At 58.8% G+C, this 17678-nt stretch overlaps 1 protein-coding gene across 1 annotated transcript in view; it reads right to left on the reverse strand.

The window, feature by feature from the left end:
* Positions 1-13793: 13793 nt before the first annotated feature.
* ATP6V1B2 (ATPase H+ transporting V1 subunit B2) overlaps positions 13794-17678 on the reverse strand; it is a 28860-nt gene continuing 24975 nt past the window's right edge. Inside the window, exons 13-14 of the mRNA XM_062199422.1 lie at positions 17415-17544; positions 13794-15022 (exon numbers count right to left, since the gene is read on the reverse strand). Of these exons, the coding sequence (XP_062055406.1) occupies positions 14883-15022; positions 17415-17544 (270 nt within the window). The 3' untranslated portion in view covers positions 13794-14882. The remainder of the gene's footprint in view (positions 15023-17414; positions 17545-17678) is intronic.

Genomic DNA, 17678 nt, shown 5'->3' on the forward strand with positions numbered 1-17678 from the left:
GGTGTGCTGAGAAGTAACATGCCAGGCTGCTAAGGGTCCATGCAGTGGCTGTGGGCTGGGGTGCCCAGGGCAGGGGGCCGCAGAGGATCCGGTGTGTTGGGGGGTGGGAGGCAAGGAGGACCACAAGAGGAGACAGACAGGTCGCCCAAACAGATGACCAGTGGAGGACCCCCGGCTGCCTGCAGGTGTGTGAGCAGCCCTGGGGTTGGACAGGCAGGGAGCAGGTGCTAGGATGTGACCTCTCCATCCCCCCACAGACACCCCATCCTGCCACAAGGCTGACCCCCAGATCCGCAGCACCTGTGAGCCTGATCTGTTACATGGCGGGGAAACAACCAGAGGGGCCTCACCAGCCACCTCCATCAGCCTCTCTCCTCCCAGAGGGCCAGGAATCAACACAGGCAGGGTCCCAAGCTTGCTGACTGTTGCTAGAAAAAAAAAATAATAGGACAAAAGTGAAAGGAGAGAAGGATAGACTCTTCCCTCCTCTGCCCCAATGCGCCTTGGTCCCCAGCCTCCAGTTGTGTGTGGGAGGAGGGAGGCAGGTGCTTCCTGAGCTATTTGGCCAAGGGCGTGCTGCTCCCTAATTTCTCCCAACCCAGCATCACCAGGCCGGAAGTATTCCACTCACTCATTCATTCATTCATACATTCATGCATTCCTTCAGTAAATATTTACTCAACTTCCACGGTTAAGCCACACCCTGTCCTAGCTACCAGAAATACAGAGTTGAGTGGACAAACAGTCCGCGTGCTCTCCTGATGGAGTTCCCACTCTGGAAGTGAACACAAGAACTTCCCGTGATCGTAAATGCTACAAGGGTATAGGCAGGGATAAGGTGGTTGTGCAGAGGCAGCTGGGAGAAGAAAGCTGAGGACCAAGAAGTCCCCTTGATGTCAGCGTTTGGAGAGAGCCAGCCAACAGCCCATGTCTGCCTGGGCTGGATGCCCCCAAGCTCTCCCTCCTGGGCTCTCCCCTTCTCCATCTTCCTGACAAACAGCTCACACCTGTCTGTCTTACAAAGAGGGAGAGATCTACCATCATCCACTGGTGCACTCCCCAGATGGCTGCAGCGGCAGCTCTGGGCCAGGCTGAAGCCAGGAGCCAGGAGCTGATTCTTCTGGGTCTCGCACGAGGGTGGCAGGGGCCCAAGCACTTGGGTCGTCCTCTGCTGCTTTCCCAGGTGCATTACAGGGAGCTGGATCGGAAGCGGAGCAGCCGGGACACAGAGCAGCACCCATATGGGATGCCGCCGCTACAGACCGCGGCTCTGCCCACTGCGCCACAGCACCGCCCCCAAGCCTGCCTTTCTAACCCAGCTTCCCATCTCTCCCTGAGCCATCAGTAACCTGTCCTTCCTCTCCATCTATAAAGCAAGCTCCTCCCATACCACCCAGGGGAGCCATTCAAAAAGCCTTCAGCTTTTTTTTTTTTTTTTTAGATTTTATTTATTTATTTGAAAGTCAGAAATACAGGGGTGGGGGGGGGGGCTGGCGCTGTGGTGTAGCGGGTAAGGCTGCCACCTGCAGTGCCAGCATCCCATATGGGTGACAGTTTGAGTCCCAGCTGCTCCTCTTCCAATCCAGCTCTCTGTTATCTCTGTTATGGTCTGGAAAAGCAGTAGAGGATGGCCCAAGTACTTAGGCCCCTGCACCTGCATGGGAGACTTGGAAGAAGCTCCTGGCTCCTGGCTTCGGATCGGCGCAGCTCCAGCCATTGTGGCCAATTGGGGAGTGAACCAGTGGATGGAGGACCTCTCTCTCTCTCTCTCTCTCTCTCTCTCTCTCTCCCTCTCTCCCTCTCCTCTCTCTGTGTAACTCTGACTTTCAAATAAATAAATAAATCTTAAAAAACAAATACAGAGAGAGAAGGAGAGAGACAGAAAGTTCTTTCGTCTGCTGGTTCAATCCCCCAAATGGCTACAATGGCCAGACTGAAGCCAGGAGCTTCTTCCAGGCCTTCCACTGGAGAGCAGGAGCCCAAGTACTTGGGCCATCTTCCACTGCTTTCCCAGGTGCATTAGCAGGGAGCTGGATCGGAAGTGGAGCAGCTGGGACTCAAACCCATGCCCATATGGGATGCTGGCGTCACAGGCAGAGGCTTAGCCTGTTACACCACAACACCAACCCCAAGCCTTCGGCATTAGAAGCTATCCTTTCCCACATGAAAACCATAGATGAAATCTGGTGAAATGGTGCAACCTGTGAGATGCTGAAGCGACTTCTCTCTAGAAGAAACGTCCGTCTGCCGGTGATGGGCCCCAGCTGCTGTGGCTTTGCTGCGGGCAGGCAGAGCTGTGCTGTGACAGCCCCAGCTGAGCAGGGCGTCCTGCGCAGGGTGGCTCAGCCTGGCTCTGGGCATCCCCGAGCACCCCCTCTTTCTGTGGGGCAGAGACTGCCTGTTCCACCGTCCTGACAATGCAGAACCAGCGCTGGCTCGAAATATCCAGTCTGTCTGCCGCCTGTGACTCGGCGGTCACGGTTAGGTCGTTATAGTAAAACGACCACGGCCTGCACTCCCACTCCCATCATGCATCTGTCGCCAGGACACTTCCCACATTTCAAAAAAGGGCACAGAAATAGCACTCAAGTCCCACCCCAAACCCCACCTCCTTATGAATATTCAGTTAAGCCACACCCCCAGGAACCACCCCCTATGCCTCCTGATGATATAAAAGCAAAGCCTGCACCTTGTGGAAGGGTTTCTTCTTTTTCTGTTTTGGGGTCTTTCTGTGTTTTGGCTTTGATTCTCTCTCTCTCTCTCTCTGTCTCCCTCCCTCCTTCCCTCCCTCCCTCTCTCTCTCCCTCTCTCTCTCTCGCTGGCCTGACTTATTTCTCGAGTGTACATTTTTCTTTTGCAATGAATCCCTCCTGCTTCCCTGCACACCTTTATAATACCTCAGCCTTGACTTCTTTCCGGCATGGAGGGAGGAGCCTAGACCAAACCCAGCTGGGACCCCGTTGCCTACTGTCATTTGCTTTGGTCAAGGGGTGTGCCTTCCTGGGGCTCCCGGTTCAGTCCACGCCCCCAGCTCACATCCCGTCCTACCAACCTCTCCTTGTGGATGGGAGCCACTACCTCCTCACCGGCCTCCCTCGCCCGATCACAGCCCCAGCAGGATGTATCCGCCCTCCAGCTCCTCCACCCAACTGCTGGCCTCTGCTGAGGTCATTAAACAACCAAGGCGGCTGAAGCCACAGCTTGGGACACCTCCAGCCTGTATCAGAGTGTTGGTCTGAGTCCCGGCTCCCCTGTTCCTGATCCAGCTTCGAGCTAACGCAGCCTAGGGGACTGCTTTCCCAGGCCACAGCAGAGAGCTGGATCGGAAGTGGAGCAGCCAGGACTCGAACCGGCGCCCATATGGGATGCCAGCACTGCAGGCGGTGGCTTTACCCGTTATGCCACAGCGCCAGCCCCTTTAATTTTATAAACATGCAAAAGCCAGTCCAGAGAAGAGGGGTGGCTTTCCCAAGCGCACATGTCCAGGTAGGGCTGGGCCTCATCACCTCACAGCCGGCTTCTCTGTCCCCGTCCTGCTCCATCAAATCTAGTGACACGGTAGTCTGCTTCCTGCCCCCACGGCCCGTTTCCCTGCTCCAAGCTGACCAGTGGAATGCCCTAGTGTTTGCCGAGCTGACCTGGATGGAAGCTGTGATGGGAGAGGGGAGGAGCTCTAGCCTGTGGTTAGGGGCGGCTTTGCAGACGTGGGCACTGGAGCCATGAAGTGCAGCCATCTGAAAGCCGGCTTAGGGTTTGAATTTCATGCTGCCCAGGCGTGCACTCTACCTTAAGACCAGGCTGCAGGCACCTCCAGGGGAGCTGAGTTCACCGCATTGCTGAGCTGTGTGACCCTGGATAAGTTACTCCACCTCTCTGTGCTCCCGAGGGCTGTTTTCACAATTAAATGAGCTCATACCCAGGACAGCTCAATGGAGGCATTGATGCTGCTTATTGCTTCTGCCACGTCGTGTTGCTGTGGCTGCCCCAGTCCTCCAGCACCTGCCGGGGATATGCAGGCTCCGGCCCTTGCAGGGAATAGCTGAGTTTATCCTCTAGCTCTGTGGCCCCAGCATCCCCGCCATCAACTCCAGAAGCCTGGCTGGGTGGGGCGGGGCTGGGCAGCGGAAGCCCCCTGGGAGAGGGGAAGATGGGAACTTGCTCGGGGTGTGTTGGGAGCAGGGCTGGGCTGCTCAGCTTGTGTCACGGACCCAAACCCTCACGGAAAAGGGGACCCATGAACAGCTTTGTTCACCCCTGCTAAGTGCAGCCCCTCTCCCCTCTCTCTGGCTCTGCCACACACACGCACGCACACACACACACAAGTGTGCATAGCACTGCATTCTCTCCCCTGCTTGCCCACCCACACCGCCTGGATTCCAGTTCAAAGGTCCAAGGACAGGGACTTTTGGGAGGAAGGGTTGGGGTGCTGTTCTCAAGACAAAGGGAACCCCAGTGCTTGCTGGGCTGCGCTGAGTGACTTCTGGAGCTGGTCCCTTGCACGGAGCCCCACAGCCCCGCTGTGGTTCACATACAAAGAAGCCACTGCACAGACAGGTCAGGTCGCGATCACAGGGAGTTGGGCCCTGGTGTGTGAGTGCCGGGCCTGACCGCACCTGCTCACAGCAGCTCTTGTCCTGGGCAGGTGGCTGTCGGCTCCCAGCTCCCGCTGACCATCTCAGCGTGTTCCCTTTCTTCCAGTCCTAAAACTCCACCATTAGAAATGCATTTCTGGCCGGCGCCGTGGCTTAACAGGCTAATCCTCTGCCTTGTGGTGCCGGCACTCTGGGTTCTAGTCCCGGTTAGGGCACCAGATTCTATCCCGGTTGCCCCTCTTCCAGGCCAGCTCTCTGCTATGGCCCGGGAAGGCAGTGGAGGATGGCCCAAGTCCTTGGGCCCTGCACCCGCATGGGAGACCAGGAGAAGCACCTGGCTCCTGGCTTCGGTCAGCGAGATGCGCCGGCTGCAGCGGCCATTGCGGGGTGAACCAACGGCAAAAAGGAAGACCTTTCTCTCTGTCTCTCTCACTATCCACTCTGCCTGTCAAAATAAATAAATAAATATTAAAAAAAAAAAAGAAATGCATTTCTTCAGGTGGGCATTAATGTTCCAGGGAGGGGCGACCCCTGAGGCTGGGAATGGGCCTGCCCAGCGTTTCCCCAGAGAGACACACGGGCGGTGGACTCCTGGAGCTGGCTGGGAGGAGCTGCCTTGGGGCTCAGCAAGGGCGGTGTGGACATTCCCCATTCCCCATCAGAGTGGCCAAGCCCTGAACACAGCCATCCTGGAGGCAGCGCCCGCCCCACAGGGGCCATCCAGCCACACCCTGCGTGGAAGGGACTGGGTAGGGGTGGTCTGAACACCCTTGCCCACCCACCACCAGGTCAGGCCCAGCAGCCCTTCCTCTGTGAAGGCAAAGGCTCTCCTGGGACATCCTGGCTCCAGCTGCCCTCAAGACAGACAGAAAGCCCACGTCAGCTCCCTCCACACCCGTGCCCCTCCTCCCCGGCCCAGCCCCCAGCCCCCATCTGCCACCGCCTCTGGGGAGGGTCTCCGGCTTCCAGAGCCCAAAAAAGAGCAAACCAGGTGGGCTCGGGTTAACCCTGCCCTGTTTGGACCCTTTTAGTTGGGGGTGGGGCGGTGGAGGGGATTTTCCTATTTGTAGATTCCCCAAAGGGCGCAAGCCCATCCGGAAAGGAAAAAGCCTACTAGGCTGATTACTGTTTGGTTTTTTGCACACGCACCTCTAGCAGCCTAGCACATGGATCCTTTTCTCCAGTTTCTAGATGGCTTTGAAAGTGGATATTGAAAAGTGTGTGTAGAAATGCGGGGGTGCGAGTGTGTGCAGGGGAACTGGAGGGTGTCTCCATGCAGGAAGGGGGCTGCCTTCCCCCACCCACATCCCAGCCACTGCACGTGCCCACCCCCTACCCCCACATGTACCGCACAGGGTGGGGGGAGGGGGTGATGATGCTCTCCTGAGCCAAGGTGGCTGCCCCAGGGCCCCCCTCCCACCCCGGGGCCACCCCCAGGGTCTGCACCGCTGTCCCCGCCTGTCTGGCTGCACTCTGCACACAGACGGAACCCCGGCAGGAGCTGGAGCTCAGGTCGAGCCCCGTCCACAGCTCAACTCCTCCTGCCCAAAGTCAAGGGCACATAGTGACTGCCCAGGCAGATCGAAGCCTCTCACAGACCTGTGGGCAGCCAGAGTGTGGGGGTGGGGTGGCCAGGAAAAGAGGGAGGAGGAGGAGGAGGAGGAGGAGCACCTTGGAGGCCCAGGGGATTTCCTGAGAATGAGCTCACCCTATCCTCTGAGGCAGTGGCCAAAGCCGGCCCAGGCCCTGCCAGGCCATGGGGGTGCTTGGCGCTGTGGCAGGAAGGGCTCTAGGGGCCTCCCTTGGAGCTCCTCTGCCAGCCCTCCCAACTGGCCTGGACCATGCAGGCCCGGCCGGGGTGGGGGGTCCTCCCACAGGGAGGGGGACTTTGGAGCAGCCATTTCTCTTCCCACCTCACTGAGGAGCAAGGGCCCAGCCCCTCTCGCAGCCTCGACACCCAGCAGCTTCAGCTGCCAGGGCCCAGCTTGGGTCAAGGTTCCTGGATGACCCCGGCCCCTCCACAGCCTTCCATGGGGTCTGGGCGGGGGGGGGGGGGGGGCGAGGGTGGTGGCAGGTGCACCTGCTCTGCCCTTTCCTCCCAGGCTCCACCTGCAACATCATTTGCACACTGCAATGACCCCCCACCCCCACCCTGGCTGAGAGCCACAGAGGCCCACAGCAGGTAACACAGATCCAGACCACAGGGTCTGTGCTGGTGTCCCTGGTGCCACCGACTCCTTGGAGGTTGGGGACATGAGCATGCATGCTTGGTGGCTTCCTGCATGCTGCAAGCTCCTTGGGGACGTGCATCCCTTTGCTGCCCAAAGCCTGCACTGCATGCTGCACGGGGGCCTGTGGCCACTGCCATTCAGCCTTTACCAAGCAGGAGGTGCTGGGTGGGAGGGAGAGGGGTGAGCCCTGGGCCTTGCCCTCAGGGCTTCTCTTTGTCTGGTGGGGAAGACACACACCAGACCCCCAGAAACCTGGGTGTTGTAGAGGACAGAGCCCGGCATGGAGGGAGGGGCCTCTGCTTCTGTCCTATCCACTCTGGTTCCACAGCTCAGAGACTGCAGGGGATGGGGGGGAGGGGCAAGGGGGGGGGCAGGAGCGAGACTGCCTGCCGGGTCCTCACAGGTGGTTCCCTTGTGTGTCTGTCTCCTTTGCTCGCCAGGACAACAGCCACGTGGCTGTCACAGCCTGACGCATGGGGGGGGCAGGGGTCACAGCAGCTCCATCCCATAACCCAGGGTGTAAATGCAGAGGCCAAGGGCGCAGCAGATGGCGGCAGCCCCCATCCCATGGGGAGAGCCGCTAGACGGGAGGAGGAGGGTCTCCTCCCCGCGACCCCACCCCGCCCCCCCCCCACCACCCCCCCCCCCCCCCCGCCGGTGTCTAGCGGGTGTGCGTTAACTCCTCCGGGCTGTGTAAAAAACGCCCTCCTCTGAGGAAGGGGCGGGGCCGGGCGTGGAACTCACTCGGGGAGACTTGATTTTCCCCAGAACACCGCCCGGGGGGCGGGGGCGGGGGCAGGGGGTGGGGGGCGTCCGCTTTGAAGTGCAGATTTCGGCCCTGGCCACATAATCAGCGCCTCAGGTCCCATCTGCCAGCCGGGCCCCGGGCTCCCACCCCGCCAAGCGCGAGCCGCCAGCTGCTCCCGGCTGCAGGGCGCCCCCCGCCCCGCCCCCACCCACGGGCTGCAGTCAGGTGGCTGGGAAGACCAGGCCCCGGGCGACCCGGTAATCACCACTTAGCGGGAGGAAGAATGAGGAACAGGGTGGCAGCTGCGGCCCTGCTTTCTCCATTTGCTTGGTACCTGCTGTCCCCCCACCCCACCCCCCGCTGCGGCCCGGCCAGGCCCGGGAGGCGGGGGGGGGGGGGGGGGGGGGGGAGGGCGCCAGGGACCCTTTGCTGACAGTACCTCCTTTCTAGGAGCCCAGGGGTTGGGGGAGGGGAGGCACAGCTGCGCGGTTTGGAAGCCAGCAAGTGGGCTCGGTGATGAGGATGGACAGAGCTCTCTGCCCTGGGGTGCAGGGGCACCTTCAGCTGTTCTAGGGGTCACCCTGTTGGTTTCACCTAGAGAGGCCCAAATCACCTGGACAAGAGGGCTGGAGCAGATGCGCATGGCTGATGCAGAGGTCTGGAGCTCCTGGGGTTTTGGTCACCCGGTGCGACCCTCAGCTTCTGAGCTTCTGGTCCATAGAGGAAGAATGAGACCCCCACCTCCCACCCCGCCGCCACCGCCAACAGGTGGCTCGGGGTCGGCCCGAGGAAGTCCTGGCTAAGAAACGCGGGCGTCCACGAACTCCCAAGAACAAGCAGCCCACCTGTTTGCAGGCAGGGCGGTGCTGTCTGATGCTCCGTCGCTCCTGGCACAGGAGCCATCCCGTCTACAGCGTGTCCTCACTGTGTATGCTACCCGCCCGTTAGGATCAGCCTCGCTGCCACAGTGGCACAGGGCTCGTGGCCATTGTGGCCTCAAAACTCAAGACCAGTGGTGCTGGCCATTCAGCAGTGCCAGAGAAGGCGCAAAGTGCTTCCTTCCTGTCATGGGAAGGTCAAGGTCTGGGCATCCGAGGGAAAGCTCCCCTGCCATCCCCAGGGGAGGAGGAAGGATTCACGGGTCCCACCAGCATCACCTGAAGCGCCAGGTGCACCACAGTGCTATCTCCAGGCCCTCCACGTGACTGGGCCTGGAGGGTCTCTCTCCAGAGCTGAGGCTGGGGGTGGGGGGAGGCTACTCGTCTTGGGCATGTCCAGTTGCTGCCTGGGCTGGTGTCTGGGCTTTGGACATTGTGATGTGTGGGCATGGGTGTGTCCATTTCACTCCAGGCTCCTGCCTCGTACAGATAGGATTTCTAAGTGCAGACATTTAAGAACAACTGCCCACAGGGAGAAGGGGTGGGGGATGGGGACAAAGCGCTGAGCAGCACCTCCAGCTGGGGTCCTCAGAGAAAATGAGAGCCCCTCCCCCCACTCCTGGTTGTTGGCCTCTTCTGTGAGGCAGGGGTGATGCCTCTCTCTCCAGGCATGAAGCCACATGGGATTTATCAGCTCCCTCCGCAAGTTCCACCTGGAGCTCACTCTCGGGTTTTCACCGCTTCCCTTCTCAGGTCCCGGATGAAGCAGGTGCATCCGGGGAGGGCAGGTGTTTTTGATTGACAGGGCCATGAATAACATTTTATGGTGGCTTGCAGGGACTTCAGCTCACTCAGACCTGAACTGGGTGCCCGGTCAGAACCACACTGGTTCAGGACGCAATGAGGAGAGTAGAGAGTTAGACATCTTCTATCAGCTGGTTCACCCCCAAATGGTCACAATGACCAGGGCTGAGGGAGAGGCTGAAGCCGGGAGCAGGAGCTTCTTCCAGGTCTGCCCAATGGATGCAGGGGCCCAACACCTGGCCATCCTCCGCTGCTTGCCCAGGCCATTAGCAGGGAACTGGATCGGAAGTGGAGCAGCCGCTACGCCACAATGCCAGCCCTTAACTGGCCACTTTCTTATAAGGACAGCAGTCATGATGGATTAGGGACCCACCATGCCCCAGTGTGACCCCATTTCCTAATAAGGTCACAGTCTTGGTGGGGGAGGAGGAGGGTGGGCTGAGACTTCAGCCTCTGAACTTGGTTGTGGGGACGGCACCATTCCACCTGCACAACACCGGAGTTTGACCAGATAGGTATCCTTTCTTGCCAGGGTGCCTGAAGGTAAGACTGATCTGGGAGAGAGCAAAGAAATGGTGTCCTTGGCACCTGACACCGCGGAGGCAGCAGGCAGGCACCCCGCCTCCCTACCCCTGGAGAGACCACGAGCTCACATCCACCTGTCTGCCACACGGGGAGGGGCTCAGCTCTGCACCCAGGTAAGGCCAGGTGTGGCCAACAACCTGCTCTCAGCCTCTGGGTGCCGCCGCCTCACCTGGCAGCCAGGGGACAGTGGTGCTTGCTGCACAGCTTTATGGTGAGAAGCCGACCACATGACTCGTGCGCGTGTCTGGATGGCCGTGACAAGCAGCCTGGAGGAGGTACATGCATTCCAGCCCTCACAGAGGGCTCCAAGGGCCTCTAGGTGTGCCTGCGAAGACCAGCCAGGGTGCCAAGAGGGAAGGGAAGGAGACAGGAGGGCCCTAAGTGGACTCCTACCAAGGAACCTCCAGGAGTCCAGAAGGAAGGAGCCCCCCCATCTTCCTACGCACTAGGGAACTTGGTCTCCGTGCCTCGCAAGAGGCATCATCTTTCTGTGTTGCCTACTGACACCTTGTGGTGCATCATGGAAATGCAGCAGGAGTCACCGGCGTGGGGAGGTTCTGGTTCCTTTTGCTTCTGCAACGGAACTGTACTATGTGCCTGGCTCTCTGGCTCTCAAACAAATAAATGAAAACAGCGGGCATGGCTCAGGTAGCTGGGCTCCTGCCATTCACATGGGAGACCTGGAAAGAATCCCCAGCTCCGGGCTTCAGCCCTGGCCGTCGTGAGCATTTGGGGAGCTGAAACAGCAGATGGGAGCTGTCTCTCTGCTTCTCGAATGAATACAAACGTTTTGAAGATGATAAAGCACTGCCGCCGCCGCGGACAAAAGACAGCCCTGCCAGTGGCTATTCTAAGTGTTCCCGGATAGCTGGCTGGCTGACGGTGTCCTCACGTTTACAAGGGCGGCGAGCCAGGGTCGCAGAACAAGCTTCAGGAAGGAATCAGTGCTCCCTGTGCCTTTAAGAAGCCTGTAGAGTAGGGGCCGGCGTTGTGGGGTAGCAGGTGCAGACTGCGCACCACCTGTGCTGGTTTGGTTCCTGCCCTGACTGCTCCACGTCCCATCCAGCTCCATGATAATATTAGTGCCTGGGAAAAGCAGGGGGTGAAGACGGCCCAAGTGCTTGGGTCCCTGCCACGCATGTGGGAGACCTGGAGGAAGCTCCTGGCTCTCCCTGGGGATGGGCAGCCGGCTTGCAGAGCAGCACGGGGGCTGCCCCAGCTGGCACCTGCTTCTTGTATCTTCCTGGGCCCTGCAGGAGCCCCAGGGCCCCGCCTGGTCCTGAGCCCAGGAGCATCCTCTGGTCACTGCCATCTCTTTCCTCGCTGGGAGCCAGGTCGCAGACAAAAGAGAGGCGGGCACTTTGCCCACCACCCTCGCAGCAGCTCCCGTGTGGTTGGGAGGTATGGTGTTGAACCTGGACTGAGGACGGCAGGGGTCTTCCGGGTTGGCTGCTTGGCTTCGCTGTCAGGAAAAGGGTGCCGGTCCTGAGTCCCTGTTCCTCCAAGGGCTTGCTGAGGAAATGGAATTCTGGGAGCGTGCAGGGGAGGCAGCCCACTGGGAAGTTACCCATGATGCACCCTGAGAGCCAGCGACTGTACTTCTCTGTCCAGATGTCAAATCCTGGCCCAGACCTTGGAGTTGAAGCCAAGGTCACCCACGTGACCGTGGCCACTCACTTGGTATCTAGGATAGAACGCGTCTCACCAGGGACTAAGACACACGATGGAGAGGGAGTCCTCAGAGGTGAGGAGTCTCATTTTCCCTTTGTATTGAGGTACATTATCACGGTTTGCATCGGCTTTTTTATTTCTTCTTTCTTTAAAGATTTATTTACTTGAAAGAGTTACAGAGTGAGCAAGTGAGAGACCAGAGAGAGAGAGAGAGAGAGGTCTTCTATCCGCTGGCCCACTCCCCAGATGGCCGCAATGGCCAGAGCTGAGTTGATCCGATGTCAGGAGCCAGGTGCTTCTTCAGGATCTCCCATGTGGGTGCAGGGGCCCAAGGACTTGGGCTATCTTCCACTACTTTCCCAGGCCATAGCAGAGAGCTGGATCGGAAGAGGACCAGCCGGGACTTGAACCATATGGGATGCTGGCGCTGCAGGCCAGGGCGTTAACCTGTTATGCCACAGCGCTGGCCCCCAAGCGCATATGTTGAAAGGTTAAACTACAAACACTTCTCTTCCTGACTGCCATTGTCACCTAACACACAGGGAAAGAAAGGAATCAGAGCTGCCGTGGGCTCTGGCTTAACCACACAGGAAGGCAAAGCCAGGCTTGAGAACGTCCTAATGGTTATAAGGGACTCGATAGGATGAATGTTCATGGCTTCCTCTGGATTGTAGAATTCAGATTCGCTTTCTTTGCACTGATCTGCCCTTCCCGAATCTTACCTGTGCCTTTCCCGAATCTTACCTGTACCGTGCGTGTAAGTAATGAACAAACGACCCTGACGCCAGGGTGACACCTGCATGCTACCGTGCAGAGACAAGAGAAGCCCAGAGCAGAAGTCCTGATCACTCAGAGCAACTCAGGGTGCCCCCGTGTCTACAGACATCCAGCTGGCTCTGGGGCAGCTTTGGACACTGCTGTGGAGGACACAGAGCGACCGGGAGGGATTTCTCCTCGTTCTGCCCGGCTTCCCATGGAGGGGCAGCGGAGGGCATCCCGTGGCCTGCCCAAGCATCGCACAAACTGGGAGAACAGCTGGCAACAGGGGCCCAGCGTTGTGGCACAGTGTGATGTCCTCATCCCGGATTGGAACACTGGGGTACCCGGCTGCTGCACTTCTGATCCAGCTCCCTGCTAATGGGCCTGGGAAGGCCACGGACGATGGCCCCAAGTCCTTGGATCCCTGCCACCCACGTGGGAGACCCAGAGTTCCTGGCTTCTGGCTTCAGGCCTGGCTGTTGCAGGCGTTTGGGGAGTGAACCAGCAGATGGAAAAATCTTTCAAATAAATCAATTAAAAAAAACAACTCCAACTACAGTTAACAGTAAGGAACACGACTGCTTCCCACACAGCTCTCCTTGTTGCTTGACTTTCCTAGCACAGACAAGCTCTCCTCCGAGGCTGTCCGCTGAGGGTTTCTGTTGTGTGTGACTGAGCCCGGCTCGCTGACCTCAGCCCGCCCACACGGCTGGGAAGAAAACATTCGAGGGAGGTATTTATCACCCTAGTCTGAAAAATCGCACGCACTGAGGCAGCGGGCAGCTGGGAGCCAGCAGTGTTTACTGTGTCAGTGACTCAGCCGGGCCTCTGAAGATGGCTTGTCCCTCTAACGGGTCTCTTAATGAGGCTTTCTAACTGGCACAAAGCGTCTAAGCACATGTGTTTACTAAAAAAGAAGTGAGGAACCACAGGGCTACTGGGATGGCTCGCCCTAGGCAGCAGCGTGTGCGGAGCTGGGCAGACTACGCCTGACGCAGGCTGGGCCGCACGGGGGCCCGGCTGAGGGCGGCCAGGTGGCAGGTGCGGGGTGGGCACACCTACTGTGCAGGCCCTGCGCTCCACGCCTGAGCAAGGCCGCACTTTGAGTGGCAGAGCCCCCTCTGTCCCCTCTCCTCCACCTCCTGAAAGCAGCTTCGGGCTGACGGGGAGAAGCGCGGGCGCCCGTGACACCACCCTGTGCTCACCCAGCTGGGTGCCTTCAGACACACACCAGGCTCCCATCTAGGGTCGCAGGGGAAGCAAGTCTGGGCTTTTCTCCCGAGAGGCACCGCACGTTCTGCTTAGCAGCCTCTTTCCCGCTGGGTAGCTGGGGTCCCGAGGTTCTGCCGACGTCTGAAACAGAGGGCACCCCGGGACCGCACGGGGCCCAAGACGCGGGCCACACTCCCGTAACGCAGGGCACCGGCTCCCGTGAGACGCCTTCTGAGGTCTAGCAACTTAAACAAAGGCATGGTTACACGGACGTGCTGCCTTCTGCCCAGAAGAGACAGTCGCTTTAGAGAACTCCATTTAATTGAACATTTATTCTCATTTGATATCCAGAGGTCACATTTTCTACATGAAAACAGAATCATGCCAGCCCCCAGCCCCACTCGGAGGACGTGGAGTTCGCACAGCTTCGGAGATGGAATGTGCAGAGTCGGGGGGCGGGGGGGATCTGACTGCACCCAGGGAACAAGGAACACGGACACCAAACGCAGACGCGGCACAAGGGCAGAGGCGGCAGCTCAGGGCGCACGCCGGGAGGGAGCGGGAACAACGCTACCAGCTGAGCCACGAGACTCACCTGAAAAGGTGCAGGAGGCAGAGAAGCAGGGCCAGGCGGGGACTTTCCAAACTCTAACAGAGTTTCAAATATCCAGAAACCTGAGAGCGCTCGCCCCCGCCCCCGCCCCCGGCCTCTAGTACCCAGTGAACATTCTAGAAACGCCAACCGCGGCTGGCGCGCCCCAGGCAGACTGGGGCTTTCGTCTTCTCTGACTGCACCCCCACTCTCTCCCATCCGGTGAGCTGTTTCCCAGTGAGATGAGGCGGGGCATTGTCGCCAGAGAGGCGCCAGCTGTGCAGGGCTGATGTCCCGCCCAGGAACCCCAACTCCCACGCACCAGGGAGGCACGGGCAGCTCCCTCTGCTGAGCGAGCAAGCGAGAGTTACCACCACGCGCCCCCGGCAGAGCACACGCACAGACACCAGCAAGCCAAGACAAAGTCCTTGGGAGAGAGACCCCTGGCTCTTCCGGACCTGCTCTTGGCCCGAGTTAGAGACCAGAGCACTGGAATTTCAGGTAGCCATGACCTTGTGGGGGCTGGCCGGGGAGGCCCGGAGGCCACCAACTCTGTACACACACAGCAGGGAGAGGGGACTCCATCCCCACCGCGGCTTCTGCCGTCCAGTCTCTCAGTGCGGATATTTTAAAGTCTGTTAGCAGTTGAAAACATTGCAACACTGGCACGAAATGTTACCTATGCTTTGTTTTTAATCACAGGGTAACACGAAACCTCCCACGGCGAGGTGGGGACGGAGGAGTGCAAGAGGAATGCAGAAACAGAACCAGTATTTCACAGAGGCCCACGCCGCGGGCGGCGGGCGGCGGCTAGTGCTTGGCCGAGTCTCGAGGGTAGAACTCGCTCAGCGTGCTCTGGGGGATCCGCTTCAGCATTTCCTTGGGGAAGATTCGGAGCAGCTGCCAGCCGATGTCCAGCGTCTCGTAGACGGTGCGGTTTTCGTAGGGACCTGAAAAGGATCGAGGCTGGGTTAACGAAGGCCAGCCTGGGCACACGACACAAGAAAGGGAGCAGGTGACAGCCAGTGCCCACCCCAGGGCGTGCAGGTGGGTGGGGCTGGGGCCTGCACTGGACTTTGATGTCCGGACAACAGAAAGCCGACCCAGCCTCCCGTCCAGAGAGCAGTGTGAGGAAGCAGTCCCCCCAGAACAGGGAGCCAGTCCAACACACACACACACGGGCGGTGGCTTCCGGCTATTATTAACAAGAGCGGAGACATCTCCATTCCCCAAATAAACCTTCTTCAGCCACGGACTCAGCGCCTCGGCCTGGATTCTCTTCTCTAGGGAAGGGCTGCGTTTCTATTTCTATTGTTTTTTTAAGGGTGTGGCGGGTCGGAATTCTAACACCCCAGCCATCACGGATGAGTGGGGGATTTTAATAACAGGAATCAGACAAGTGCAAATCCCAGGTGCACAGCCTGACGCACGATTACCCGGTGAGCACCCCTGCCGTGACCACCGAGGCCAAGACAGAGCAGCAGCACTGGCGGGAGGGGGAGCTGAGCAGGACCGCCGCGAAGCCGTGCCGGCATCACGTACAGAAAACCGTCAGACGGGGCTCGGGTCTGGGGCTCTGCATTTCACAGACCAGACAGCCTGTGGCGACCCTGCACCGGGTAGGACTGCGGATCACTCTTCCCGCAGCCCAGACAACCGTTAGCACCTTTTAGCAATGTGTAGATGTTAAGTTAAGGCTCCTGGTTTTCCGGACAGACTCCTACGGCACACACGACAGGGACGGGCTCTACTGTAGACGCAGCTTCTATGTCCACTGGGAAATGAACATTCGTGTGGCTCGTCTTACTGTGGTTCTTGGCCTGGGAGTGAACCTGCAGCAGCCCTAGGGTATCCTTGTGCAGGGCTTTCGGCAGAGGGACACCAACCAAACCAGTAACACACCTACCTTGTAAAGGTACGGGGATAGGGGCTGAGCCAGGGAGAGCGGTGAGAGCTGGCACTGAGGGACAAGAGACTGGGCCAGGGCCTTCAGACCAGCACCGTTACCATCACCGGGAACTCCCGGAAATGCACAGCCTGGGGCCCACGCAGGTCCACCAAGCAGAACCCACATTTTAGCACGATCTGCAGGTGGTTCAAAGGCACGTTCAAGTTCGGGAAGTAATGGCTTAAGGGAATAAAAGCAGAATTGCATAAGGCATTTTCCAAAAAGGACTTATTTACTTGAAGTGTGTGTGTGTGGGGGGATCTTTCATCTGTTGCAGGTTCACTCCCGAGATGGCCACAATGGCCAGGGCTGGGCCAGGCTGAAGCCAGCAGCCTGGAGCTCCACCTGGGTCTCCCATGTGGGTGACAGGGGTCCAAGCACTTGGGCCATCTTCCACTGCTTTCCCAGGCCATTAGTAGGGAGCTGCAACTTGAATTAGTGCTCTGACAAGGGACACAGGTGTTGCAGGCAGGAGCTTATGAACCCACAGCGCCACAACACTGGTCCCCAGGGCGAGGTATTTTAAAGAATAACGCAAATAAGCAAAACGTTATGACTAGAGAGCCTGACGGCTAAGCACCACGCCCAGTTGCTGAGCCTGCGTTCACCAGGACAACGACCGGGCCCAGGCAGACAGAACCTGGAAGGGCACGGCTGGGCGGGAACCGAGCTGGGTGAGCCTCAGGGGGTGGTGGCATTAACAGAAGAGGTCTCCCCAAGAAAGCTTCAGATGCGTGAGGAGAGCCTGAGAGAGAGAGACAGCAAGGAAGGATCATTTGTGGCAACTTGGAGACCACACTTACTGACACACCAAGTTCTTTGCAACGTTAATAATGATGGAGCAGGACCACTGCTGTGGCATTGTGGGCAAAGCCATGGCCTGCAGCATGGGCATCCCACACGGGCACCAGTATGAATCCTGGCTGCTCCTCTTCTGACCCAGCTCCCTGCTGATGCGCCTGGGAAAGCGGTGGAAGATGGCCCAAGCCTTTGGGTCCTTGCACCCATGTGAGAGTCCCAGATGCAGTGCCTGGGCTCCTGGCTTTGGCTTATCCTGTACCGGATATTGCAGCCATCTGGGGAGTGCACCCTCTCTGACGCTCTACCTTTCAATAAATAAATATACGTGTGTGTGTGTTTTAATAAGAGTGTGATGCAGAACAAGATAAGGGAGTAGCTAAGTGCACGGATAATCAAGTCAAGACTGTCCCAAGGTGCTCCACAGGCAGTGGGGAAGGGGCCGGCCGGCTCGGGCGGACACGGCAGGCAGCTGAAAGCCCTCTCATCGGAGGAAAACTCTGCAGAGCAAGGCCAGTTCTGTCAGAGGGGCAAGAGGTCTTCGCAAATACTTAGGGGTGTTTACGATGTCTGCAGGAAAACGGGGGTCACCTCACCCTGAGCGATGAAGTTCTTCTCAAACTTCTGCAGGAACTCCAGGTACAGGAGGTCATCCGAGGTGAGGGCTTCCTCCCCGACCACGGCCTTCATGGCCTGGACGTCCTTGCCGATGGCGTAGCACGCGTACTACAGGGGAGAGAGGCGGACGTGAGGACCCCACCCTACACACACACACACACACACACAGGTCCGCGGCAAGCTCGCGGGAGCACAGTACTGTGCAACACTGTCACTCAGACATGCGACTCACACTACTGAAC

This window comes from Lepus europaeus, chromosome 8 (assembly GCF_033115175.1).
Source record: "Lepus europaeus isolate LE1 chromosome 8, mLepTim1.pri, whole genome shotgun sequence".
In the NCBI taxonomy this organism is placed as follows: domain Eukaryota; kingdom Metazoa; phylum Chordata; class Mammalia; order Lagomorpha; family Leporidae; genus Lepus; species Lepus europaeus.